The 22,629-nt window shown below is 37.8% G+C and overlaps 1 protein-coding gene across 3 annotated transcripts in view; it reads right to left on the bottom strand.

Moving 5' to 3' along the window:
• Positions 1-1,536: 1,536 nt before the first annotated feature.
• The window catches only part of ZNF280C (zinc finger protein 280C), a 65,799-nt gene continuing 44,706 nt past the window's right edge, over positions 1,537-22,629 (bottom strand). For 2 of the 3 annotated variants that reach the window (XM_009198238.4, XM_021932673.2), the window contains exons 12-18: positions 19,502-19,633; positions 14,624-14,934; positions 13,718-13,858; positions 8,209-8,271; positions 4,123-4,241; positions 3,945-3,981; positions 2,506-3,823 (exon numbers count right to left, since the gene is read on the bottom strand). In XM_009198238.4, the coding sequence (XP_009196502.1) occupies positions 3,808-3,823; positions 3,945-3,981; positions 4,123-4,241; positions 8,209-8,271; positions 13,718-13,858; positions 14,624-14,934; positions 19,502-19,633 (819 nt within the window). In that variant the 3' untranslated portion in view covers positions 2,506-3,807. Of the gene's footprint in view, positions 3,824-3,944; positions 3,982-4,122; positions 4,242-8,208; positions 8,272-13,717; positions 13,859-14,623; positions 14,935-19,501; positions 19,634-22,629 lie in introns of all 3 variants that reach the window. The other variant, XM_003918267.4, reaches the window with a different exon arrangement.

Genomic DNA, 22,629 nt, shown 5'->3' with positions numbered 1-22,629 from the left:
GATCATGCCATTGAACTCCAGCCTGGGCCACAGAGCGAGACTCTGTCTCCAAAAAAAAAAAAAAAAAAAACTGAAAGAGGTGTTTTGCCAAAATGTGACAAAAAGAAGGGCAAGAATCTAAGTCTTTGTCATTTAGTTTTTTTTTTTTTTTTAAATAATAATGGTGATGGACTGAAACTGATCCAATCATACCTTTTATTCAGTTGAAAACAAAAAAGGACACATGCATGAGAGGGCTATTTCTGAATCAGGTGAAATAACTCTAACAGACTCAAGGTAAAGAGGGATCAGATTGTCAAGCTAAAACTCATTAACACCTATTAAAACTCAACTGCTTATAACAAGTAAGCTTAGCACTGACTGCATAAATCGTTTTCTTTAAACAAAGTGTAAAAAAAAAAAAAAAGTGATGCTATGGGACACATAACTTCCAGCGCATTAAATTTTAAGAAAAATAACCTGATACATAGTATAATAAAATCCTATGGAAGAACAAAGCTGTACCTCTACCTAAAATACTGCTATAGCAAGAATGTGGTTTTTTGTATTTTTGAACTGTCAGAGACAGAAAATATCTGTAAATTAAAAGAGGACCAATGCTAAAAATGCAAGTAAGTTGCCATTTCTGGGAAAAAGTTTAAAACTTAAAGTTAGGTGTCATTAATGCTGAATGGAAAATGGTTTTAAATGGCAAATTTTATACTACATGTATTTTACCACAATAAAAAATAATGGGTAGGAAAATGGTGTTTGACAAAACATTCTAGAGACAGGTATGGAAAGAAAGAACAGAGTATCACCAAGTCCACGACTATGACATAAGCCCCTTTTGGAGATTTGGGAAAATCACTTACAGCAGAAATCTGTTCGGAAAATTAAAATTAATCGATTCAACTCCTATGAATTACAAGGAGTATACTACATGGCAGTGGCCACTGACACTGGCTTTCAATGTTTCAAAGTATATCATCAAAGCAGTTTTGATTTTTTTTTTTTTTTTAAAAAGACAGGGTCTTGCTCTCTGGCTTAGGCTGGAATGCAGTGGCATGATCATAGTTCACTGCAGCCTTGAACCCCTGGGCTCAAGTGATCCTCCTGCCTCAGCCTCCTGAGTAGCTAGGACTATAGGTATATGCCACCACACCCAGCTAATATATTTTTTGTGGTAGAGACAAGAGTGTTGGTATGTTGCCCTGGCTGGTCTTAAACTCCTGGCTCCCACCTCAGCCTCTCAAAGTGTTGGGGATTACTGGCATGAGCCACTGTATCCAGTCCAGTTCTAATTTTGGAGTTAAAAAACACCCACATTGAGTAAAACGACTTCAGAGCCTACCCACCTTCACGATTATTAAGATCACAAAGGGGGCTTTTGCTAGCTGCTCAAGACATTAGTAAAGTATAAATAGTTTGCTTTTAACTGTGCTGGAGGAAAAAGTGCAAGATGTGCTCAGTAGATAAAGCTTTCAGTCTGCGGGTCAAGCAATCAGGCTCCACGGAACTAGGAGCAAAGCAATGCTCCTATAGTTGTATGACAGCTTTTATATGAAGTTATTTATTAGAAATTTCCAAGGCACTTTAACAATACAAATTTTATTAAAAAAATAACATCAAAACTGTTCAGCAAATCTATATTCAATGTAACCAAAATAAACAAACAACAAATTAAAAAAAAATATACATCTATATATATATGAGCAAGAAACAAGTGCATTTTTTGGTCCCAATATTTTTTGAATATATTATCTTTATCCAGAGGAATTACATTAATGGCTAAGAAGATATTATGTATTAGATGAACAGAAATGTACCTTTAAAACTTGTTTTAAGGTCTGTAAGAAGAGCTTTGCCAATTCTTTATGTCTTTGAAATCAGAATCCCTAAGCTAATGTTAATGATAGGCCCAAGATAGAGCATGTAATAATGTCTAATGGTCTGGACAAGTATGAAATTAAGAAGCTACCAGTAAGTAGCTACATGAAATCTGTAGACAATTCTAAGAAATGTCTTGGGAGTTTGAAATAAAAACAAAACAAACACAAATAATTCAAAAGTAGACATAAAATGGACATCAGCAAATTTCATGAATCTGGGACAAAGAAGTGACAGAAAAACAAAATAGAGTAAAATAAATTTGATTAAGAACAATATAAAACCAAGCTACCAAAGTAAAATAAAAAAAAATGTTTAAAAATGTGAATATTGGCCGGGTGCGGTGGCTCATGCCTATAATCCCAGCACTTTGGGAGGCCGAGGCGGGCAGATCACAAGGTCAGGAGATCGGGACCATCCTGGTGAACACGGTGAAACCCCGTCTCTACTAAAAATACAAAAAATTAAAAATTAGCTGGGCGTGGTGGCGGGTGCCTGTCATCCCAGGTACTTGGGAGGCTGAGGCAGAATGGCGTGAACCCAGGAGGCAGAGCTTGCAGTGAGCCAAAATCACGCCACTGCACACTCCAGCCTGGGACACAGAGAAAGACTCCGTCTACCAAAAAAAAAAAAAAAAAAAAAAAAAAAAAAAAAAAAAAAAAGAATATCAGTATTGCTGAAAATTCCTATAACACTGGATAAAACTTTAAATGAAAACATGAATAACTGACTTTGTGAACCGTAACTGTAGAAATTTTGTTTTTCCAAAAACAAGAAAGTAACCTTGGTTCCCAATACAACCAGAATTTTGATATTCCTTGGACTGCATGTCTGCTAGAGGAAGATTAAAGAGCAGCAGCCAAAATGGTTAAACGTCAACCTGGATGTTGAAGCACTGATCTAAAAACAATATAAAACCAAGCTACCAAAATAAAACAAAATGTAAAAAATGTTTAAAAATGTGAATATTAGTATTGCTGAAAATTCCTAGAATACTGGATAAAACTTTAAATAACATGAACTGTGACTTTGGGAACTGTAATTGTAGAAATTTTCTTTTTCCAAGAACAGGAAAGTAACCTTGGTTCCCACACAACAAGAATTTTTATATTCCTTGGACTGCATGCCTGCTAGAGTAAGATTAAAGAGCAGCAGTCAAAATGGTTAAACGTCAACCTGGATGTTGAAGCAGTGATCTCATGGACTTTTCTTGGTTAGAATCGACCCATAAGCTTAAGATCAAAAGCCAAAGCCCCCAGTGGGAAGTTGTGCTCTATTTGGTGGGCCTTGAGGTCATCTCTGGCCAAATCAGCATCAACCTTATGGGAGGTCAGTCAGGTAGGAAGGGACTCTCCCCAAGATCTGATCTCTTAAGGCCACAAACTAGAGGAGGTCTCACAGTCAAATAATTCACATTTCTTGGAAAGAAAGAACAGGCATCAGTCGTGTCCATCAAAAGGGGACACTGTCCAGGAGTACTCTGGATATTTTTTGAAACTTATGTGTTGCTTCTTCATTTGAAAAATATGAAAAACAGAACAGTAATGAACAAGGAATGAAGAAAAAATGGCTATCTGACCTAAACATGTAAGACTTATAAGAAATTAAGAAAGCAAACAGACAGAAAAAGATGAACAGTCATATTATCTGGAATGTAGTATTATGAAGGCAAGTCAAGTATAGCAGAGAAAAACAAAAGGTATTTTTGGAGAGAGCCAATTGGAGAAAAAAATGTGTTACAGTATGTTAACCTGACACAAAGATAAGGTGGAGTGAGAATCTAGTGGCATCTGAAAGCTGAAAAGAGCTGAATGAGAGCTAGTGTCATGAACTTGGCTGTTTAACTGCCTTTTGTGTGAGAAAACACTTCAGAACTTTGAACTTAGGAACTTCCAACTTGTCTTGCACCAGGTTGCATGAACTCCATGGAGCAGGAATCTATTTCAATGAGCAGCTTTAAAAACAAAAACAAAAACAACTTTAAAATTTTTCATTTATATTAATGATACATTAAAATAATACAACAGTGCTAAAGTCCATCAAAGCAAACCGCACCGAAGGAAAATTAAACTTACCCAGAAATGGGTTCAGAAGTTGAGGTACTTTCGGAAACTGAAATCAAAAGTTTTACATTTACAATAGTGTATATGAAGAGTGAGACTATCAATGTAATACATGGGTCCATATGGTATCTGATCAAAAATACTGAAATAAGTATCAGAAAATCAAAGGAACACAATTATATATACATACCATTCTCTATTATAACTTGGCAAGTATGAGTTTTACGTTGACTTAAGTGTTTAGCCATGCGATCTAAGCCAGAAGAATCAGCTAGGAAATCACATTTAAGGCACACTAGAGTAATGCCCCTATGAAAAAAAAGAAGACAGTAAAAAATATTATCATTTATGAAAATCCATAATTATATTATGAGCTCAATAATTATTTTTCCATGTACTAACTTGATTTGCATTTTAGTCTCCACAACCGTCATTTTCCAACTTTGTTATATGAACTTGATATATCTAAAATGGTTCTCCAGAAAATGGCATTGCTGGCCGGGCACAGTGGCTCACGCCTATAATCCCAGCGCTTTGGGAGGCCGAGGGGCATGGATCACCTGAGGTCAGGAGTTCGAGACCAGCCTGACCAGTATGGTGAAACCTCATCTCTACTAAAAATAGAAAAATTAGCTAGGCATCATGGCGTGCGTCTGTAGCCCCAGCTACTCTGGAGGCTGAGACAGGAGAATTGCTTGAACCCAAGAGGCAGAGGTCACAGTGAGCCAAGATTGTGCCACTGCACTCCAGCCTGGGTGACAGTCAGACTCCGTCTCAAAAAAAAAAAAAAAAAAAAAAAGGAAAAGAAAATGGCATGGCCATATTCAAATTATGCTAACATTTAGTGCTTTATAAATTGTCACCTCTCAACTTGTGCCTAGCTGAAAGCTAGACATCAAGAGACTGACTGAAAGCCCAGTCTCCCTTAACAACTTAAGTAATGTGTGCAAGTTATTACTTGCAAAGCAAGGATGTAATATTCATTCACTGAAATATATAAATATACATTTGCTGAGAACCTTCTTCACCCACACTGTACTACTAGGTATTGTGGATACAACAGTAACCAAAAAAGGTACAGTCTGTGGATTCTGCAATCTAATATCTTAGTCAAATGAGGATAAAATTAGAAAAGAAATGTGAAGGTTTTAAAATCATGTAATTATCATCATCAGTTTATTAACAAAGCATACATATACTTTTGAAGTTCATCAGATACTTTAAATATTTCACCTGTATAGGAAACCAGTGGCATACCTTGCATTGACTTCTCTAGTTTTAACAACCTGTTGTGGATTTACACCTAGCCAGAACTCCTGCACATCAAAAACTATCTTCATAAAACTGGAATCATGTGCTTTCCCCATGAAATTTAGGCGGAAAAGTCTCTCTTATGATGCCCTTTCCCTAATACTGGGGCTCAAATTTCTAGTTATCTCTGACTCTCTTCTTACATAAAACATTCAATATTTCAAACATTTTATGATATTAACAATTTATTGAGTACTTACTCTATGCCAGTCTGAGGGGTTTTAGACATATTGTCTGATCTAAATCTCATGGCAACCCAAAGAGATAGGTGCTATAATTATTACCCTTTTACAGAGGACAGAATTAGTTTCAGTAATCTACTGAGGCCAGGATCAGGTTGGAAATGGAGCCCTTTGATTCTGAAGCCCATGCTCTTAAACATGATGTGATACCACTCCACCACCTTAGCCCAGGGCTTTATTAAGTAAGTCTTAACCACTACAATAGCCTTAACCAGTCTATGTGTCTCATGCAGCTACAACTCATCTTGTATACTCCTCCAAAGTGATCTTCCTTCAGCACCCTTGATTCTACTCAAAACATCAATGGCTTCCCCCCCAATGTCTTCCAAATGAAAATTAAGCCCAAACTCCCTAGGCCTTGTTTTCAAGGATTCAACAATCTGGATCTAAGTTCAAAACTATCTCCCCAGACTGATCTTTTTTTATTTTTGGAATGGAGCCCCACTCTGTCGCCCAGCCTGGAGTGCAGGGGCGCGATCTCGGCTCACTGCAACTTCCACCTCCTGGGTTCAAGCAATTCTCTTGCCTCAGCCTCCGAGTAGCTGCGATTACAGGTGCACACCACCACGCCCGGCTAATTTTTTTCTATTTTTAGTAGAGATAGGGTTTTGCCATGTTGGCTAGGTTGGTCTTGAACTCCTGACCTCAGGTGATCCACCCACCTCCGCCTCCCAAAGTGCTGGGATTACAGGCTTGAGTCACTGCGCCCGGCCAACTTTGATCTTAGTATAATACTATGCTATATGAACTTCGTGCTTCATCCAAATTTTACTCCTAGTTACTCCAAAATTACTCCATTGTGATTCAGAAGAATGTGTAGTTTCTGTTTTTTCCTTTCTGAACTTTTATTAATGTTATTTCTTCCAACTAGAATGCCCCTGTGCCTCTTCTTTTAAGTAGAAACCTCTCTCCCCTTTGAAATCAGGATCTCTTATTGCACTTACTAGGAACCTCTTTGTATTACTGTAGTTATTTATGTTCACACCTTTTATCCCTTTAATAAATTGTACATTCCTTGACGGTTGGTACAAGCCTTCTTCTTCATCATGGTCATCTGTATAGGACTTGCTACATTGTGTTATACATGATAGGTGCACAATAAATAGCTAAAGAATGAATATTTCATTTTAACAAAATAGTAATTATGAAAAAATTGTTTATAGAAATATAAAATGCTATGTCCATACACAGATTTTTAAAAAAATTTTCTGAGACTGAGTCTCACTCTGTCACCCATGCTGGGGTATAGTGGCGCAATCTTGGCTCACTGCAACCTCTGCCTTCCAGGTTCAAGCAATTCTCGTGCCTCAGCCTCCCGAGTAGCTGGGATGACAGGCATGCACCACCATGCCAGGCGAATTTTTGTATTTTTAGTAGAGATGGAGTTTCGCCATGTTGGCCAGGCTGATCCTGAACTCCTGGCCTCAAGTGATCCACCCGCCTTGGCCTCCCAAAGTGCTGGGATTACAGGTGGGAGCCGCTGCACCTGGCCCATACACAGAATTTGACCAATTTTCTATTTAGATGTGAGATCCACTCGAGTTGAAAAAAAAAGCACCTCAGATCTTTCAAATCATACAGTTCATTTAAAAACTAAGCATACAATTGAGCTTGACCATCACGTGGTAAAAATCAAAGTGAAATCTCATTTTTAGAATTAAATCTCTTTTCATTCTTACAAAGCATTTTTCAGTAAAGGTAACACCTAATATATTTTACTCTTTTCTAATTCCTCGAATTCAATGTTTTAAAAATAGCATAAATTTTTTTTTTTTTTTTAGATGGGAGTTTTGTTTGCTCTTTTGCACAGGCTGGAGCGAAGTGGCGCGATCTCGGCTCACTGCAACCTCTGCCCTCCGGGTTCAAGTGATTCTCCTGCCTCAGTCTCCCAAGTAGCTGGGATTATAGCCACCATGCCCGGCTAATTTTGGTATTTTTAGTAGAGACAGGGTTTCGCCATGTTGGCCAGGCTAGTCTCGAACTCCTGACCTCAGGTGATCCACCCGCCTCGGCCTCCCAAAGTGCTAGGTTTACAGGTGTGAGCCACCGTACCCGGCCTAACACGAGTATGTTTTAAAAATACAATAAAAATTTCCTCTATGAGCTCTTGGTCCAACATTATCCACATAATTCATTTTCAACATAAACATTAACTTATTCAACAAATATTTACCAAGTGCCTACTATGTTCCAGGTACTATGTGCCTGGCAAACATCTGTCAACATGAGCAAAATAATTAACAAAGGAAGATGGAGTCAAAAAGATATCAAAATAATGTAAAAAAATAGATGTTTTAGTGGATTCTGAGCTAAGTGTGTGTGGTGTAACCAATGGTAATTATCAATGCCCTTAGAAATATTTATCAGTACTTTTTTCTGTACAGTAAACAAGTTATATACTTTAATTCTAAAAACATTAAGAATTATGAAGGCTATATATTGATTTCAAGTATTATGGTATTTTCAAAAACTTCCTTCTATTCAGATATGGTTGGAGAACCTTATTTTTGTTATTTTACAAATGCATATGCAAGAAGGTTTCATCTTAATGCTTGACACTACAGAGAGTTTAGTCAGAAATGATAGGCTATCTCTCCAACTTTGGTCTAAGGATATAATAAACAGAACTCTATCATTTCCAAAGTAGGCACTCCAACATCAGTTTTAAAAAGTTACTGCAATATTTCAATGGAAAGAAAAACAAAAAAAAGATCAATGATTACCTGAGAGTTCCTGAATGCTTCTTGAAAATACAAAACCGTTTACCTGGATGGTTGCTATGAGAGCTTGAGAAACACGAGACAAACAAGATTTTATTAATTTTATTATACAACGCCATATTAATTTTATGACCACATTTCAAGCCAATGCCTAATTTCTTAGTTTTGAATAAAAGATCACGATCTAAATAATAAAATGCTGTTGGTTATTGCTATAATCTGAATTTCTGTGTCACCCCAAAATTCATGTTAAAATCTTAACCCCCAAAGTGATGGTAATAAGAGGTGGGGCCTTTGGGAGGTGATTAGGTCATAAGGGCAGAGCCCTTATGAGATTAGTGCACTTATAAAAGAGATCCTAGAGAGCCAGTGTGCCCCTTCCACCATGTGAGGACGCAGTGAGAAGGTGCTGACTATGAGGAATGGGCCCTCACCCAGACACCGAATCTGCCGGCACCTTGATCGTGGACTTTCCAGCCTCCAGAACTGTGAGAAATAAATTTCTGTTGTTTATAAGCTACCCAGTCTATGGTATTTTGTTATAGCAGCCTGAATGGACGAAGATAGTCATCTCTGTTTAATTCAAGAATTTTAACTTACATTCCACTTTACCTGTATATTTTCTAATTACATATTTCCCTGAGAATTTTCTTAGATGATCAGTATCTCACCATTAGTAAAAAAAAAAAAATGCTTGAGTTAAAAATGCAGTGTCAAATTAAAAATTTTTTAACTATTAAGAGTAAGAACAATTTAAAAGATATTTGATAATGTATTTTGCTATGATAGAAATTGTTAAAATAATTATTTTTTGTTTCAGAGTCTTGCTCTGTCACCCAGGCTGGAGAATAATAATTATTCATTACATTTTAATCTTAGTATGTTTGGGGAGGGGGATAATCTGAATGATCCTGGAAGTAAACACTACTTGAGATAAATGCCATTGCTTAATTCAATAAACATGAAACATTTAAAGAATCCTTTGCAATTACCAGGAGAACTTTCAAAGAGAGCAAATTAAGGGAAGCAGAGCTCAAGAATTAAAACAATGCTTCTCCTATACACAGATCAGAAAACCACTAATCAAACTTCAGAGCCAATGGTAATAGCTTTTATGCCTCCCTTTAAATTGATAAGGAAAGCTTTCCTGTGTTAGAAAACCAGGCAAGATTAGCCAGGATTAGCCTAGCACAGTATTACTCAAAGTGTGGTCCAGGGACCAGCATCATCAGCCTACCTAGAAGCTTGTTAGAAACACAAAGTTTAAGGCCTTACTGCAAACATAGTGAACCAATCTCTGGCAGTGGGGCCCAGAAATCTGTTTTCCCAAGTTTTCCAGCTGATTCTTATGCAAGCTAGTTTGAGAAGCACTAGCCCTGTCTTGCACTGACAGACCCCACACAGCAGGTCAACAGTTACCCTCAGACACAAGGTAACCATCACCAGCATACTATATATGCATGGGAAAATAAAGATTCTGGCTAGCTGTTAATTTCAAGAAAATATCCTCAGAATAGGCACTATGGTGAATACAAAGAAAGAGCTTCTCTCTCAAATAGATAATAGAGACACATGTGAGGCAGAAGAGCGAATGTTACAGAACTCAAAGAAAGGAATGATTCCTATGACTGGCTGTGCTGATCAGATACTTCGCAGAGGGTGAAATGAGAGGGAAGGAGAGGAGCCTTCCAGAGAATAATCAAGAATAAGAAAAAACTACTTTAGATACTGAATATGAAGAATCTATACATTGGGGAAGATAGATCAATTTTGGGGGCCTGTCTTCTCGCAATGGAGTTGGCATAGCCTGGGAATAAAGGTACTCAACCTCTGAGAAAATGAAGCCTCTGAACATACAGAACTCAAACCTATGACAAAAGTCCACACCGAGTAGGAGTGAGGGTGCACCATTCAGAGCGAGGTACCTGAAGTAATGAGGGAAACAATGTGCCCCTGAAGTAGGGGAAAAGCAAAGGGACCTATGAGGCCCTTAGAAGAGTAGAAGTGGAAGCTTTCAGTTCTAGACGAGGTTAATGATGAGTAAGAGCTCAGTGTGTGTGATGACAGTGCAGGGGCTCACCAGAAATTAGGAAAAGGTTATGAATGTAACTTTAGGTCAGTTGGGAACGTTTGGGGATAGAATGGGGCTGAAGGTTCTGCAAGACAGTTGGTGAGCCTACGGAAAATGGGAGAGAGGAGGATGGAATGACACATGGGTTTAAGTAATGCCAAAAATGTTTTCCAATTTAATCCTCTATAAATTAGGGGCAGAATTAAAGCCTCATTAGGGCAGCCAAGTGTTTGGCACAGAATAAGAGAATAACATTACTCATAGCAGTGTACTAGGGGAAGGGTTGGCTAGGGTCTGCTTTAGAGAAACTGGGGTATAGGTGCAGAACCACTATAGTAGTGGAAGAGGCAGACTGGAATATTGCAGAAGGTGGACTCTCAGGAAGCTAGAATGTATGGTGGCAGATCAACAGAACTCAATGGGTTTCAAAAACTTGGGATAGTAAATTATTTCTAGCTGGTGCTCCATGTTTATGCAAATGATGCCCTGAAATAGTCAAGACTGAGCTTAAAGGGTACTGAAGTAAAAGTGGTTTGAATCCTAGTTAGAAACAGAGTGGGGTCTCAGGGAAACTCAGCATTGAAATCAGAGGATTTACAGTTGAAAGGTAAAAGAGAAAACTTTAAGAATGGTTAAGGTACCAAGAAAGGGATTATAAGGGGACAAGAACAGTTGAAGGGAGAAAAGATATAGAGCAGGAGTAGCCAAAAGGAAAGAAGAAAAACGGTGGTAACAGTTTAACAGAAGTTGAGAAGAGTTCCAAAAGTAAGTGATCAAAAATGTCAAATACTCTGAAGAAGTCATAGAGGAGGAAGAATGAAAAATGAGTATATCCAGTGGTTAGGATATTACTGATAACCTTTAAAGGAGCAGCTTTAGCTGCATGTAGGTGGGGGTGGTGGGCGACACTCAAATCACAAAGGGTCAAAAAATGACAAACAGGCTAGTAAAGAATACTCTTTACAAATGTTGATGGTAAAACGAGGACAAGAAAACATGCAAAGTAAAGGCAGATTTTCCTCATCCTAAAAATATGCCTGAAAATATCTGCAGACACAATGAATGTGGTAGAGAGAAAGAGATGAACTGAAGGTCCAAAGTAATGAAATAAGGATGTGGAGGAAATGCAAGAGATGACGAACAGGGTTAACTTAAAAACAGTGGGACATGTCTGCTTTTTGAGATTAATGGCTGAAGGAAAAAAAACCTTGAGACACGAAAAAGTTAATCTTGAGAAAAACAAAAAGTATGACCTCTGAGTAATTATTAGGCAAAGTTAACAACTGAGGGACTAGAATAAAATCTGACAGATGTAGATAAAAACAAAGCGGTATTTTTGGCTGGGCGTGGTAGCTCACGCCTGTAATCCCAGCACTTTGGAAGGCCGAGGCGGGCGGATCACGAGGTCAGCAGATCGAGACTATCCTGGCTAACAGGGTGAAACCCCGTCTCTACTAAAGATACCAAAAAAAAAAAAAAAAATTAGCTGGGCATGGTGGCGGGCACCTGTAGTCCCAGCTGCTGGGGAGGCTGAGACAGCAGAATGGCGTGAACCTGGGAGGCGGAGCTTGCAGTGAGCCGAGATCATGCCGTTGCACTCCAGCCTGGGTGACAGAGAAAGACTCCGTCTCAAAAACACAAACAAGCAAACAAACAAAACACAAAGTGGTATTTTTAAAAAGGTAGGACCAAATTAAAGATCACGAATTCAGAGCTGACTGAATTGAGCATGGTATGGTAGTCTAGAACCGAGATAGGGATACATCAAAAAGGATAAAAGATGCAAAGATAGCAAGACTAAGCATGACTGAAGATACAAAGGAATTTAGGACAGAAACAAAGCAGCATTCAAAACAGAAGACCTTAAGGGTGTGGTTGGCTACAAAATTGAATTGATACTACTGGACTAGAAAAAAGGAGTCAAGACCCTGAAAGTCATGGGGTAATGAGAATTCAAAGTAAGTATTGTCTACAATGAGGTAAAATGGGATGGTGTTAAGAAAGGGGATACAACAAAGCAGAAAGGGATGTAAAGTGGTAGCACTAAAGAAGTAAAGGTATCATAAGGTCAGGTTGATCACCAAAGGGAAAAAAACCCCTGCAAGCCAGGTGCTGAAGCCATCAAAATGTGGGTGAATCCTTCAGAGTGGTAGCTGATTATGAGCAGAAAATAATATAGAGGTCTTTTGATAATCTGCAAGAAAACCACTTTCATTGGTTATACCTATTTCTTTTTTCTTTTTTAAAAATAGAGATGAGGTCTTGCTATGTTGCCCAGGCTGGTCTTGAACTCCTAGGCTCAAGCAATCCCCTCTCCTTGGCCTCTGAAAGTGCTGGGATTATAGGCATGAGCCATTGTGCCTGGCTAGTTATATCTTATTTCTAACTGAAAATAAATGGAACTATCTTAATTGGAATAATCAACTTATATGTGGACACTTTTTGGTAATTTAAAATAAAATCCATTCTGAAAGAATAAGGCAAGCCCCTACGAATGAGGTTCAAATGAAAGTAAGGGGGGCTCTGAAGTTTTTCCCTTGTGTAGAGTACATCATAGGTGCTCAAATTAAGTTGAATCAATGCATGAAAAGGAATTCCAATGGTAGCATCATGACTGGAATATTCCTACAGTCGCTTATGTTTCATTGAATGAATGCAAAGATGGATGATCAGAAAGACAAATGGACAGACAGATGTGGGAGACAGAGACAGGATAATGTTCTTAGCATCATTAAAAAGCCTGGAGTCTCTCAAAGTGATCGCTTTGAAGAGGATAAGACTCAAGAGATTACATATACAGGGGTCCCTGTATCCATGGTGGATTGCTTCTAGGACCTCCTCTGCAGGCATCCAAATCTGCAGAGACTCAAGTCTCTGATATAAAATGGCATAGTACTTGTATATAAACTATACATATCCTGCTGTACACTTTAAATCATCTCTAGATTATTTGTAAACCTATGATACCTAATACAATGTAACTACTATTACATAGTTTTATACTGTATTGTTTAGAGAATGACGACGGGAAAAAGGTTTGTTCATGTTCAGTAGAGACGTAATTTTTTAAAACTCTTTTGATTTACAGTTGGTTGAATCCACAGATGTGGAATGCAAGAGCTGATCATATTTATTTGATAAATATATTGAAAAAACCACTTTCTGAAAGACATAAAAGAAAAAAAAAGTCCCATAGAAAAACAAATTTCCCTAACAAACTCATTTTAGTTTCATTAGTCTAATTGTTCTTAAGAGTTTTTGTCACAGTAATTTTATGAGTTACTATGCTGGAAAATAGTACAAGGAACATCTTAGAAGTTCCTATTGCTAGATCCTTTTAGTTCCTTGATGAGACAAACTTGCTTCCAATAGGATAACTCTGTTTTCAAAAAACAAATGACCCAAATGGCAATTTTGATTGGCAGTTTACATGTTTCTTACCTCATCATATGATTTACAAAGGCTTTGTTACAGTTAGTATTGTACTTGCAAAAACTGCAGTGGATGTATATAGAAAAGTGGCTTGCAAAATCTTTTATTTTGGAATGACATTCAATGCACTTGTGAATTCCCCGACGACACCTTATGGAGATGGAAAAAAAATGATAAAAATAGATTATAAAACAAAAATAATAGGGGAAAATCTTATTAACATTTTACTAACTGAACCCAAAATGTTTCAATTGATCTTTTTTTTTTTTTTTTTTTTTGAGACAGAGTCTGGCTCTGTCTCCCAGGCTGGAGTGCAGTGGCCAGATCTCAGCTCACTGCAAGCTCCGCCTCCCAGGTTTATGCCATTCTCCTGCCTCAGCCTCCCGAGTAGCTGGGACTACAGGTGCCCGCCACCTCGCCTGGCTAGTTTTTTGTATTTTTTAGTAGAGACGGGGTTTCACTGTGTTAGCCAGGATGGTCTTGATCTCCTGACCTTGTGATCCGCCCGTCTCGGCCTCCCAAAGTGCTAGGATTACAGGCTTGAGCCACTGCGCCCGGCCCTAAATTGATCTTTAAGTAGACTCATAATTTGAAAATTTGCTTTGAAACAAGCTAGAATAAGTGCAAAAAATTTAACACCAGTTAACATTTCCCTGGAATAAAAGGGATCAAATAAACCAATTATCATAAGATAAAAGCATAAAATAAAAGATTAGTGTAAAAGATGAAAATTAGAGAATAAACACAATGACTCAAGTTCTGCTCAGTAGTTGTAAAAAGTAACTTTTTCTCATTTGCTTGGTCTTTATGCCAGATAAGTGATTATCATGTAAATGTGTAAGAGGGTTCTGTGATATGGTAAATTTCATACTTAAGATTAAATTTGTATTGTATATCAGAAATAAAAGATATTACCTTAAGTTCTTCAAAGCAAGGCTCATTTTATTTTTTCTGTTGCGCGGTCGCTTTTGCTTGTAAGAGGGTTTTGCTTTGGACTTAGCTATACGTCCTCTTGGCTTACTTGTATGAGCTTTACTTGCAGTGGATGTAGGTGCATGAGGCTTTCTTGTCTTAGATCTACCGGCATTAGATTTTCTAGGATTTTTAGCAGTTGTATTTTGAGATGTCGGAGGTGTGACCTGAAGAAAAGAAGTGCCTGGAGTACAACCGGAAGGTGCAGTTGGTAATTTTGATTGGAGAGGTCCAAGTGAAGCTCGAATAGTAACCTATAAAAACAAAGCCAATATGTACTTTTAGAAAGTAACCATCACATTAGTATTAAAAATATCATTGTAAGCCCTCACATTTACAGTAAATTGGTTTTTGACAAGGGTCCCAAAACATTTCCAATGGGGCAAAAAATAGTCTTGATGAATGCTGCTAGAAAAACTGATATCCATGTGCAAAAGAAAGAATTTGAATCCCTACCTCATATTATATACAAAAATTATCTCAAAATGTATTAAAGACCAAATTTTAAAAGGTAAAACTACAAAACTCTTAGAAGAAAATACAGTAGTAAATCCTTGTGAGCATGAGTTAGGCAATGGTTTCTTATATAATGACACCAAAAGCACAAGCAACCAAAGAGAAAATAGATGAATAGGCATTTCTTCAAAGAAGATATACAAACAGCCAACAACCACACGAAGAGATAGATGGTGCACATCATTAGTCATTAGGGAAATGCAAATCAATTCCCAAATGAGATGTTCCTTCACACCAACCAGAATGGCTGTAATAAACAGATAATAACAAAATAACAAGTATTGGCTAAGACATAGAAAAATGAGAACCCTCATACACTGCTGGTGGGAATGCACAACAGTGTAGTTATAACGAAAAACAGTTTGGCAGACCAGGTGTGGTGGCTTAGGCCTGTAATCCCTGAACTTTGGGAGGCCAAGGTGGGCGGATCACTTGAGGTCAGGAGTTTGAGACCAGCCTGGCCAACATGGTGAAACTCCATTTCTTTTAAAAATACAAAAAATTAGCCAGGCACGGTGGCAGGTACCTGTAATCCCAGCTACTCAGGAGGCTGAGGCAGGAAAATCACTTGAACCCAGGAGGCGGAGGCTGCAGTGTGCCAAGATCGCACCACTGCACTCCAGCCTGGGCAACAGAGCGAGACCCCATCTCAAACAAAACAAAACAAAAAACAAAATAACAAAAAAAGAGAAACAGTTTGGCAGTTTCTCAAAATATTAAAGGTAAGAGTTACCATTTGACTCCACCATTGTATTCAGAGGTATATACCCAAGAGAAATGAAAACATACGTTCACACAAAAACTTTTACATGAATTTTTACAGCAGCATTACAGCCGAAAAGAGGAAACTTTTTCTGTTGCACTCTCGTTTTTGCTTGTAAGAGGATTTTGCTTTGGACTTAGCTATATGTCCCCTTGGCTTACTTGTATTAGCTTTACTTGCAGTGGATGTAAAAATTCCAATAGGATAACTGTGTTTTCAAAAAACAAATGACCCAAATGGCAATTTTGATTGGCAGTTTACATGTTTCTTACCTCATCATATGATTTACAAAGGCTTTGTTACAGTTAGTATTGTACTTGCAAAAACTGCAGTGGATGTATATAGAAAAGAGAATTATGCCCACCAATAGATGAAAGGATAAATAAAAGGTAGAATATCTATGCAGTGCAGTATTACTACTGCATATTGAAAGAATGCAAAGATGGGTGATCAGAAAGACAAATGGATATGCCCATCAATAGATGAAAGCATAAATAAAAGGTAGAATTTCTATGCAGTGCAGTATTACTCAGCCACAAAAAAGAATGAAGTACTGGAACATGGTACAGTATCAATGAAGCTGCAAAACACTATGCTAAGCGAAATAAACCAGTCCCTAAAGATGACATATTGTATGATTCAACACCAAACGTCCAGAATGGGAAAATCCATAGAGACTAAAAGCTGACTAAAGTTTGCACAGGGCTAGTGGAGGGGAAATAGTGAATGCTAAAGGGTATGGGGTTTCTTTTGAGGGTGATAAAAATGTTTAAAAATTTATTGTAGTGATGTTTGCCCAAATCTGAATATGCTAAAAACCACTGAACTGTGTACACTGTAAATGGGTAAATTGTGTGATATATGAATTATATCTCAATAACACTGTTACCAAAAAATCACTACAATACAAAAAGTTAAAATCATTATTTTGAAAGTGGCAAGTATAAAACTGCAATCAGATAAGCCTTCCACTTATTCTAAATGGTGGAAGCCTTCCACTTATTCTAAATTTATTTTGATATTTACTTACTGTTGTAATATTAGTTTTATATTGATAACAATTGTATGTTAACAGATATTAACGAATAATTAGGAGTTAGTACAAATTAGATGAATATCGAAAGAGCACATTCCATAGCTATTTTACGCTTCGACAGAATTAAAAGGGGCCGGGTGTGGTGAGTCACACCTGCAATCCCAGCACTTTGGGAGGCCAAGGTGGGTGGACTGCCTGAGCTCAGGAGTTTGAGACCAGCCTGGGCAATTCATCTCTACCAAAAATGCAACAAAATTAGTTGGGCATGGTGACATCCACCTGTGGCCTGTGGTCCCAGCTTGCACCTAGGAGGCAGAGGTTGCAGTGAGCTGAGATGGCACCACTACACTCCAACCTGGGTGACAGAGAGACCCCGTCTCAAAAAAAAAAAACAAACCCTAACTAAAAGGCTTTCACAAATAGAGAGGTCAAAATGTAATACAGAGGCCTGAATTACCCTCTGGTAACTATAAAACAGATTTTCAGTAAATGTGACCTCTTCCTGGTGGATCAGGGGGCACGATTTCTGCTTCCAAGGTTATGGTGGAGCTTACATCAATTCATCATACAGCATGGTAGTTATAATAATGCTCAGAATTTCCTTAATGGTAACATATAAAATTTATCATTTACTATTTGGGAAAAGAAAATGTTTGTATCTACTGGTTAATAATAGAAAACAGTCACCCACTAACATTCTCTTTAATCATTTGACTACATTCCCCCCATGTACTTGAAGAACAGCTTCTGTGAAGTCCTATGAAATATATGAAGTATCATAGAAAAGCACTGAAGCAGAACTTGTTAGCTTGCAAACTGAAAATAAATTTTTTGAAAGCACTGGAGAAGTCAAAAAATCCAAGTTTAAGAATCTTAGTACTACCTCGTCCTAGCTACATGACCCTGAGTAAGGAATTTAGCCTCTCTGAACCTCTTCATCTCTAATACGGGGATAATACTTGCCTTGTCTATCTCATTGGATCACCACAAAGGTTAAATAATAAAATGTATGGAAAGGCACACTGAACACTTAATTCTAAAGTGTTATAAGACATATAGTATCATTATTACCAATATTACCATTACTACTGGTATCTTATTAATAAGGGAAGATGTGAGAGAGGACTGTTCTGCCTACATTAACATTCTGCATGGCTAATATCAACATGGAACAAATGGATTGCACAGAAGATGCCAGATGGTATATCTTACACTAGATATTCAGATAATTGTTTTATATTATTTTTGTTAATTTAAATGGCAGACATACTCGCATTCAAAAGTATGTACTCCAAATGAAATACAAATATGTGGGGATTATCTCACCTTGGATTATACAGCTCTTCACTGGAGAAAATATTCAAGAGCTAACTTTACGTAAAGAAGTCAGAGGGCCAGGTGTGGTGGCTCATGCCTGTAACCCCGCACTTTGGGAGACCGAGGCGGGCAGATCACTTGAGGCCAGGAGTTTGAGACCAGCCTGGCCATGTTGGTGAAACCCAGTCTCTATTAAAAATACAAACAATTAGCTGGACATACGCTGCACGCCTGTAATCCCAACTACCTGGGAGGCTGAGGCACGAGAATCACTTGAACCCAGGAGGCAGAGGCTGCAGTGAGCTGAGATCGCGCCACTGCACTCCAGCCTGAGGCATAGAGTGACTGTCTCAAAAAAAAAAAAAAAAAAGAAAACTTATGTATATAAGGCAAACAAGGAGAAAGAAATTTGTAGTCTGATGTGTGCTTGCTCATGAAAAACAGCAATGCTATGCTATTCAGGAGCAACACTTGCTTCTCTGAGAGATTAGTAATACCAACTTCAACAAACCTATGGCATTCAAGGCACTACGACAGATGCTGGGGACACAAAGATAAATATAATTCCTCATCTTAAGTATCTTATAGTCTAGCAACTGAAAGACATACACATTGACAACTGGAATAGCTCAAAAACAGCCTACAGAACATTGAAACAACCTGTCGACTTAGTCTACAATCTAGTTGCACTAGAAATACCCCTCCAACAAACCACGTCAATCAACTAATAAAACAATGGTTAGAAGTTTTTCTTTACAAGCATAAGAAGGATAAAACCTAAAATTAAAGTCTTAATAACAATCAGACGTCAATTTTAATACTATATTCAATAGATAAAACCAGGCAGTAGTTTGTTTCTATTATCATACAAAATGTTAAAAATACAGCATATTTAAAACTCACTTTTGGGGTGCATGTGATATTTTGATACAAGCATACAATATGTAATGATCATATCAGGGTAACTGGGGTATCCATCACCTCAAGCATTTATCATTTATTTGTATTAGGAACATTCCAATTCCACTCTTCTAGTTATTTTGAAATATACAATAAATTATTGTTGACTACTGTTGCCCAGCGAGCTTCCTAACACTAGATCTTATTCCTTCTATCCATAATAATCAAAAATAAAAAAAAAATTAATAGAATGTGCAAAAAACCACCAAAAACCCCCTCACAAACTCACTTTTGTTCCAGGAGGCAATCCTTCTAGTTCTTTAGGCTTTATAAATGTACGATGCTGTGCCTTATGTTCAGCTTTCTCCTTGCTGGTCAAAAATTGTAGTCTGCATTTTGGGCAACGATGAACCCCTTTTTTCTGTTTACAGAAAAGATTAGATATAATAACTTCCACCACCACAAATCCTAGGACCTGAAATTGCTCTTAATTCTAAAATCTAAATAAATTTACAACCAGAATTTTATCATCTCCCACCACAGACAATTCGAAATGATCTATTATTTAAAAGTTCTCCTTGTGTTAGTATTTGAGTTTCAAAAGCATTAGTTACCATATAAGGATCAAACATAAAAAGTATATAATTAGATTTTAATTGGAAAAGTTCTATACTGATTGTAGTGGCATAAATAACAATGGATTCCAATCTATTGTTTGAGAAACCCTTGACTAAATTCCTCCTCAAACCCTAGTCCCATTATTATTTTACCAATGGGAAATAGGACCCAAGAGAAATTTGTCACTTGCCCATAGCTGGTTAGTGTTCTTTCTACTATACATTATCAATTGCAATCTTTATGTATCTGTTCTCATTAATTAAAATATATTTTATATTATTATAAATTTAGAACAACATACAAATACAAAAGAATGCTTTCTTTAAAGATGTATCTCCACCAGCTCATCATTATTTGCATATAAAACACAAACAATCTTTTAGGAAAACCAAATGAGGTAACATGTATGAAAGTACCTAGTAGAGTTACCGGTGCACAAAAGGCATTTGCTAAATAAAAGCTCTTTACAAAGTTCAAAGCAATATATAAAGATAAGGTGTTTGCATTACTATTTTAGTTTGATCTTCAGACTATTTTAGAAGTGTGGTGTACTGGATCATACCATAGGTACAGTAAACACAAACAGATTTACCTGTAGGTGCTCAAGAGAGAAGGGGAAAGAAGAAAAACTCAGCCAAGTAACAGACAGTAAATTAAGATGATGGATAGAATGTTTCTCTAGAGTATAGTTCCCACAGATTTTTTCTCTACCTATACCTCATCCAGTTTCATGGCTTTAAATAGCATCCACCCACTGCCTACTTGACATCTCTTGATGTCTAATAGGTATTTCAAATCAACATGGACAAAAAACTTGAACTCTAGATTCCCTCTCATTCATCCTGAGTGGGGAAGGGCACAAAATCTGTACCTTCCCTACTCTTCCCAATATCTCAGTATATGGGAACTAAATTCTTGCAGCTGCTCAGGACAAAAATACTTGGTCACTCTGAACTCTTCTCTTTCTCTTACATCCCACATTCAACAAATTAATAAAACCTGTCAGTGATACCTTAAAAAAATTTATAATTTTTCAATTTCTCATCACCTCCAATCACTGTTACCATACTTTTCTGAGCCACTTACGAGGACTCTTGCAATAGCCTCCTATCTTCTCCCTATTTCTATCCTTTCTCCTTCTACAGTCTATTCTTCCCATAGCTGTCAGAGTGATCTTAAAATGTTACAGATCTTTCACATGGTTAAACCCTCCAATGGCTTTCCATAACACTCCAGAATCCTGACTCTGGCTTACAAGTCCTTAAATGATCTGGTTTACATTCTATTGCTACAACCTCATCTACTACTACGTTTCCTCTCACTTGTTTACCGTGCTCCAGCCACACTGGCCTCTTGCTCTTCCTTGAATATCCTAGGTGTATGTTCACCTCACTGTCTACCTACTACTGTTCCCTCTACCTGGAACATTCTCTCCCAAATGAGTAAGCCACATGATTTACTCTCTTATTCCCTTTGGAGAAGCCCTCTTTAACCACACCATTTAAAAAACAGAAACCACTCCTTCATCTGAGCCCTGGCATTCCCTCTATCTATATTTTCTTCCCATGCTACTTACCATCAGCTGGCACACATATACATTCAGACATCACATACACACACAAATCCTTCTCTACCATGATGCAAATTTTAGCAAGCACAAAGCTTGCTTTGCTTACTTCTGTATCCCCAGTACCTAAAACAGTCCTTGACATTTATTAGGCACTCAAATATTTGTTAAATAAAGAAATAAAGTGAGGCAAGAGACCGACAGAGTACAAATGAGCAGCAGTCACAATTTAACTAGTTCAAAGTGTCTGCCATTTCATTCAATGAGTATTTATTTGTCCAGAGCCCCAAGATGGGAGACATTAATCTACTATTCCCTTAGTTGGACTCAAGTCCTGCATATCTCTCTTATGTATGTATGCTTGCATTGTGCGAATGATCGCGGATGATTATACTTTTTTTTTGTTTTTTGAGATACAGTTTTGCTTTTGTTGCCCAGGCTGGAGAGAAATGGCGTGACCTTGACTCACTGCAACCTCCGCCTCCTGGGTTCAAGCAGTTCTCCTGCCTCAGCCTCCCAAGTAGCTGGGATTACAGGTGCCTGCCACCACACCCCGCTAATTTTGTATTTTTAGTAGAGATGGGGCCAGGCTGGTCTCGAACTCCTGACCTCAAGTGATCCACTCCCCTCGGCCTCCCAAAGTGCTGGGATTACAGGTGTGAGTCACCATGCCCAACTAATACATTTTTAAAATAAAATGTTTAACAAAAGAAACAGTAACTTGTTCCAAGGGTAGAGAAAAAGTTAAGTGTTGAACTTCTTTACATGCATACTATATGGTTTTGGGTGATACGAGAGGTTTTTTTTTTTTTTTTTTTTTTTGAGACGGAGTCTCGTTCTGTCTCCCAGGCTGGAGTGCAGTGGCATCATCTTGGCTCAATGCAACCTCTGCCTCCGGGGTTCAAGCGATTGTCCCCCCTTCAGCCTCCCAAGTAGCTGGGATTACAGGCATGCACCACCACACCCAGCTAATTTTTGGTAGAGACAGGGTTTCACCATGTTGGCCAGGCTAGTCTCAAACTCCTGGCCTCAGGTGATCCACCTGCCTCGGCCTCTCAAAATGCTGGGATTACAGGCATGAGCCACTGCGCCTGGCCAATTTGAGGGATTTTCAAGGGTAACTATCTGTAATTTCTGCCTTTAGACCTAATATCAATGTGGAATATGAGTCTGCAGTGGTAGCTTGGGCTAGAAATCAATTTTTGGCTCCACCATTTATTAGGGAATGTGAC

The sequence above is a fragment of the Papio anubis genome, chromosome X, assembly GCF_008728515.1.
Source record: "Papio anubis isolate 15944 chromosome X, Panubis1.0, whole genome shotgun sequence".
In the NCBI taxonomy this organism is placed as follows: domain Eukaryota; kingdom Metazoa; phylum Chordata; class Mammalia; order Primates; family Cercopithecidae; genus Papio; species Papio anubis.
Note: the sequence above shows the minus strand (reverse complement) of the source record. Positions and strands in the feature narration are given on the sequence as shown.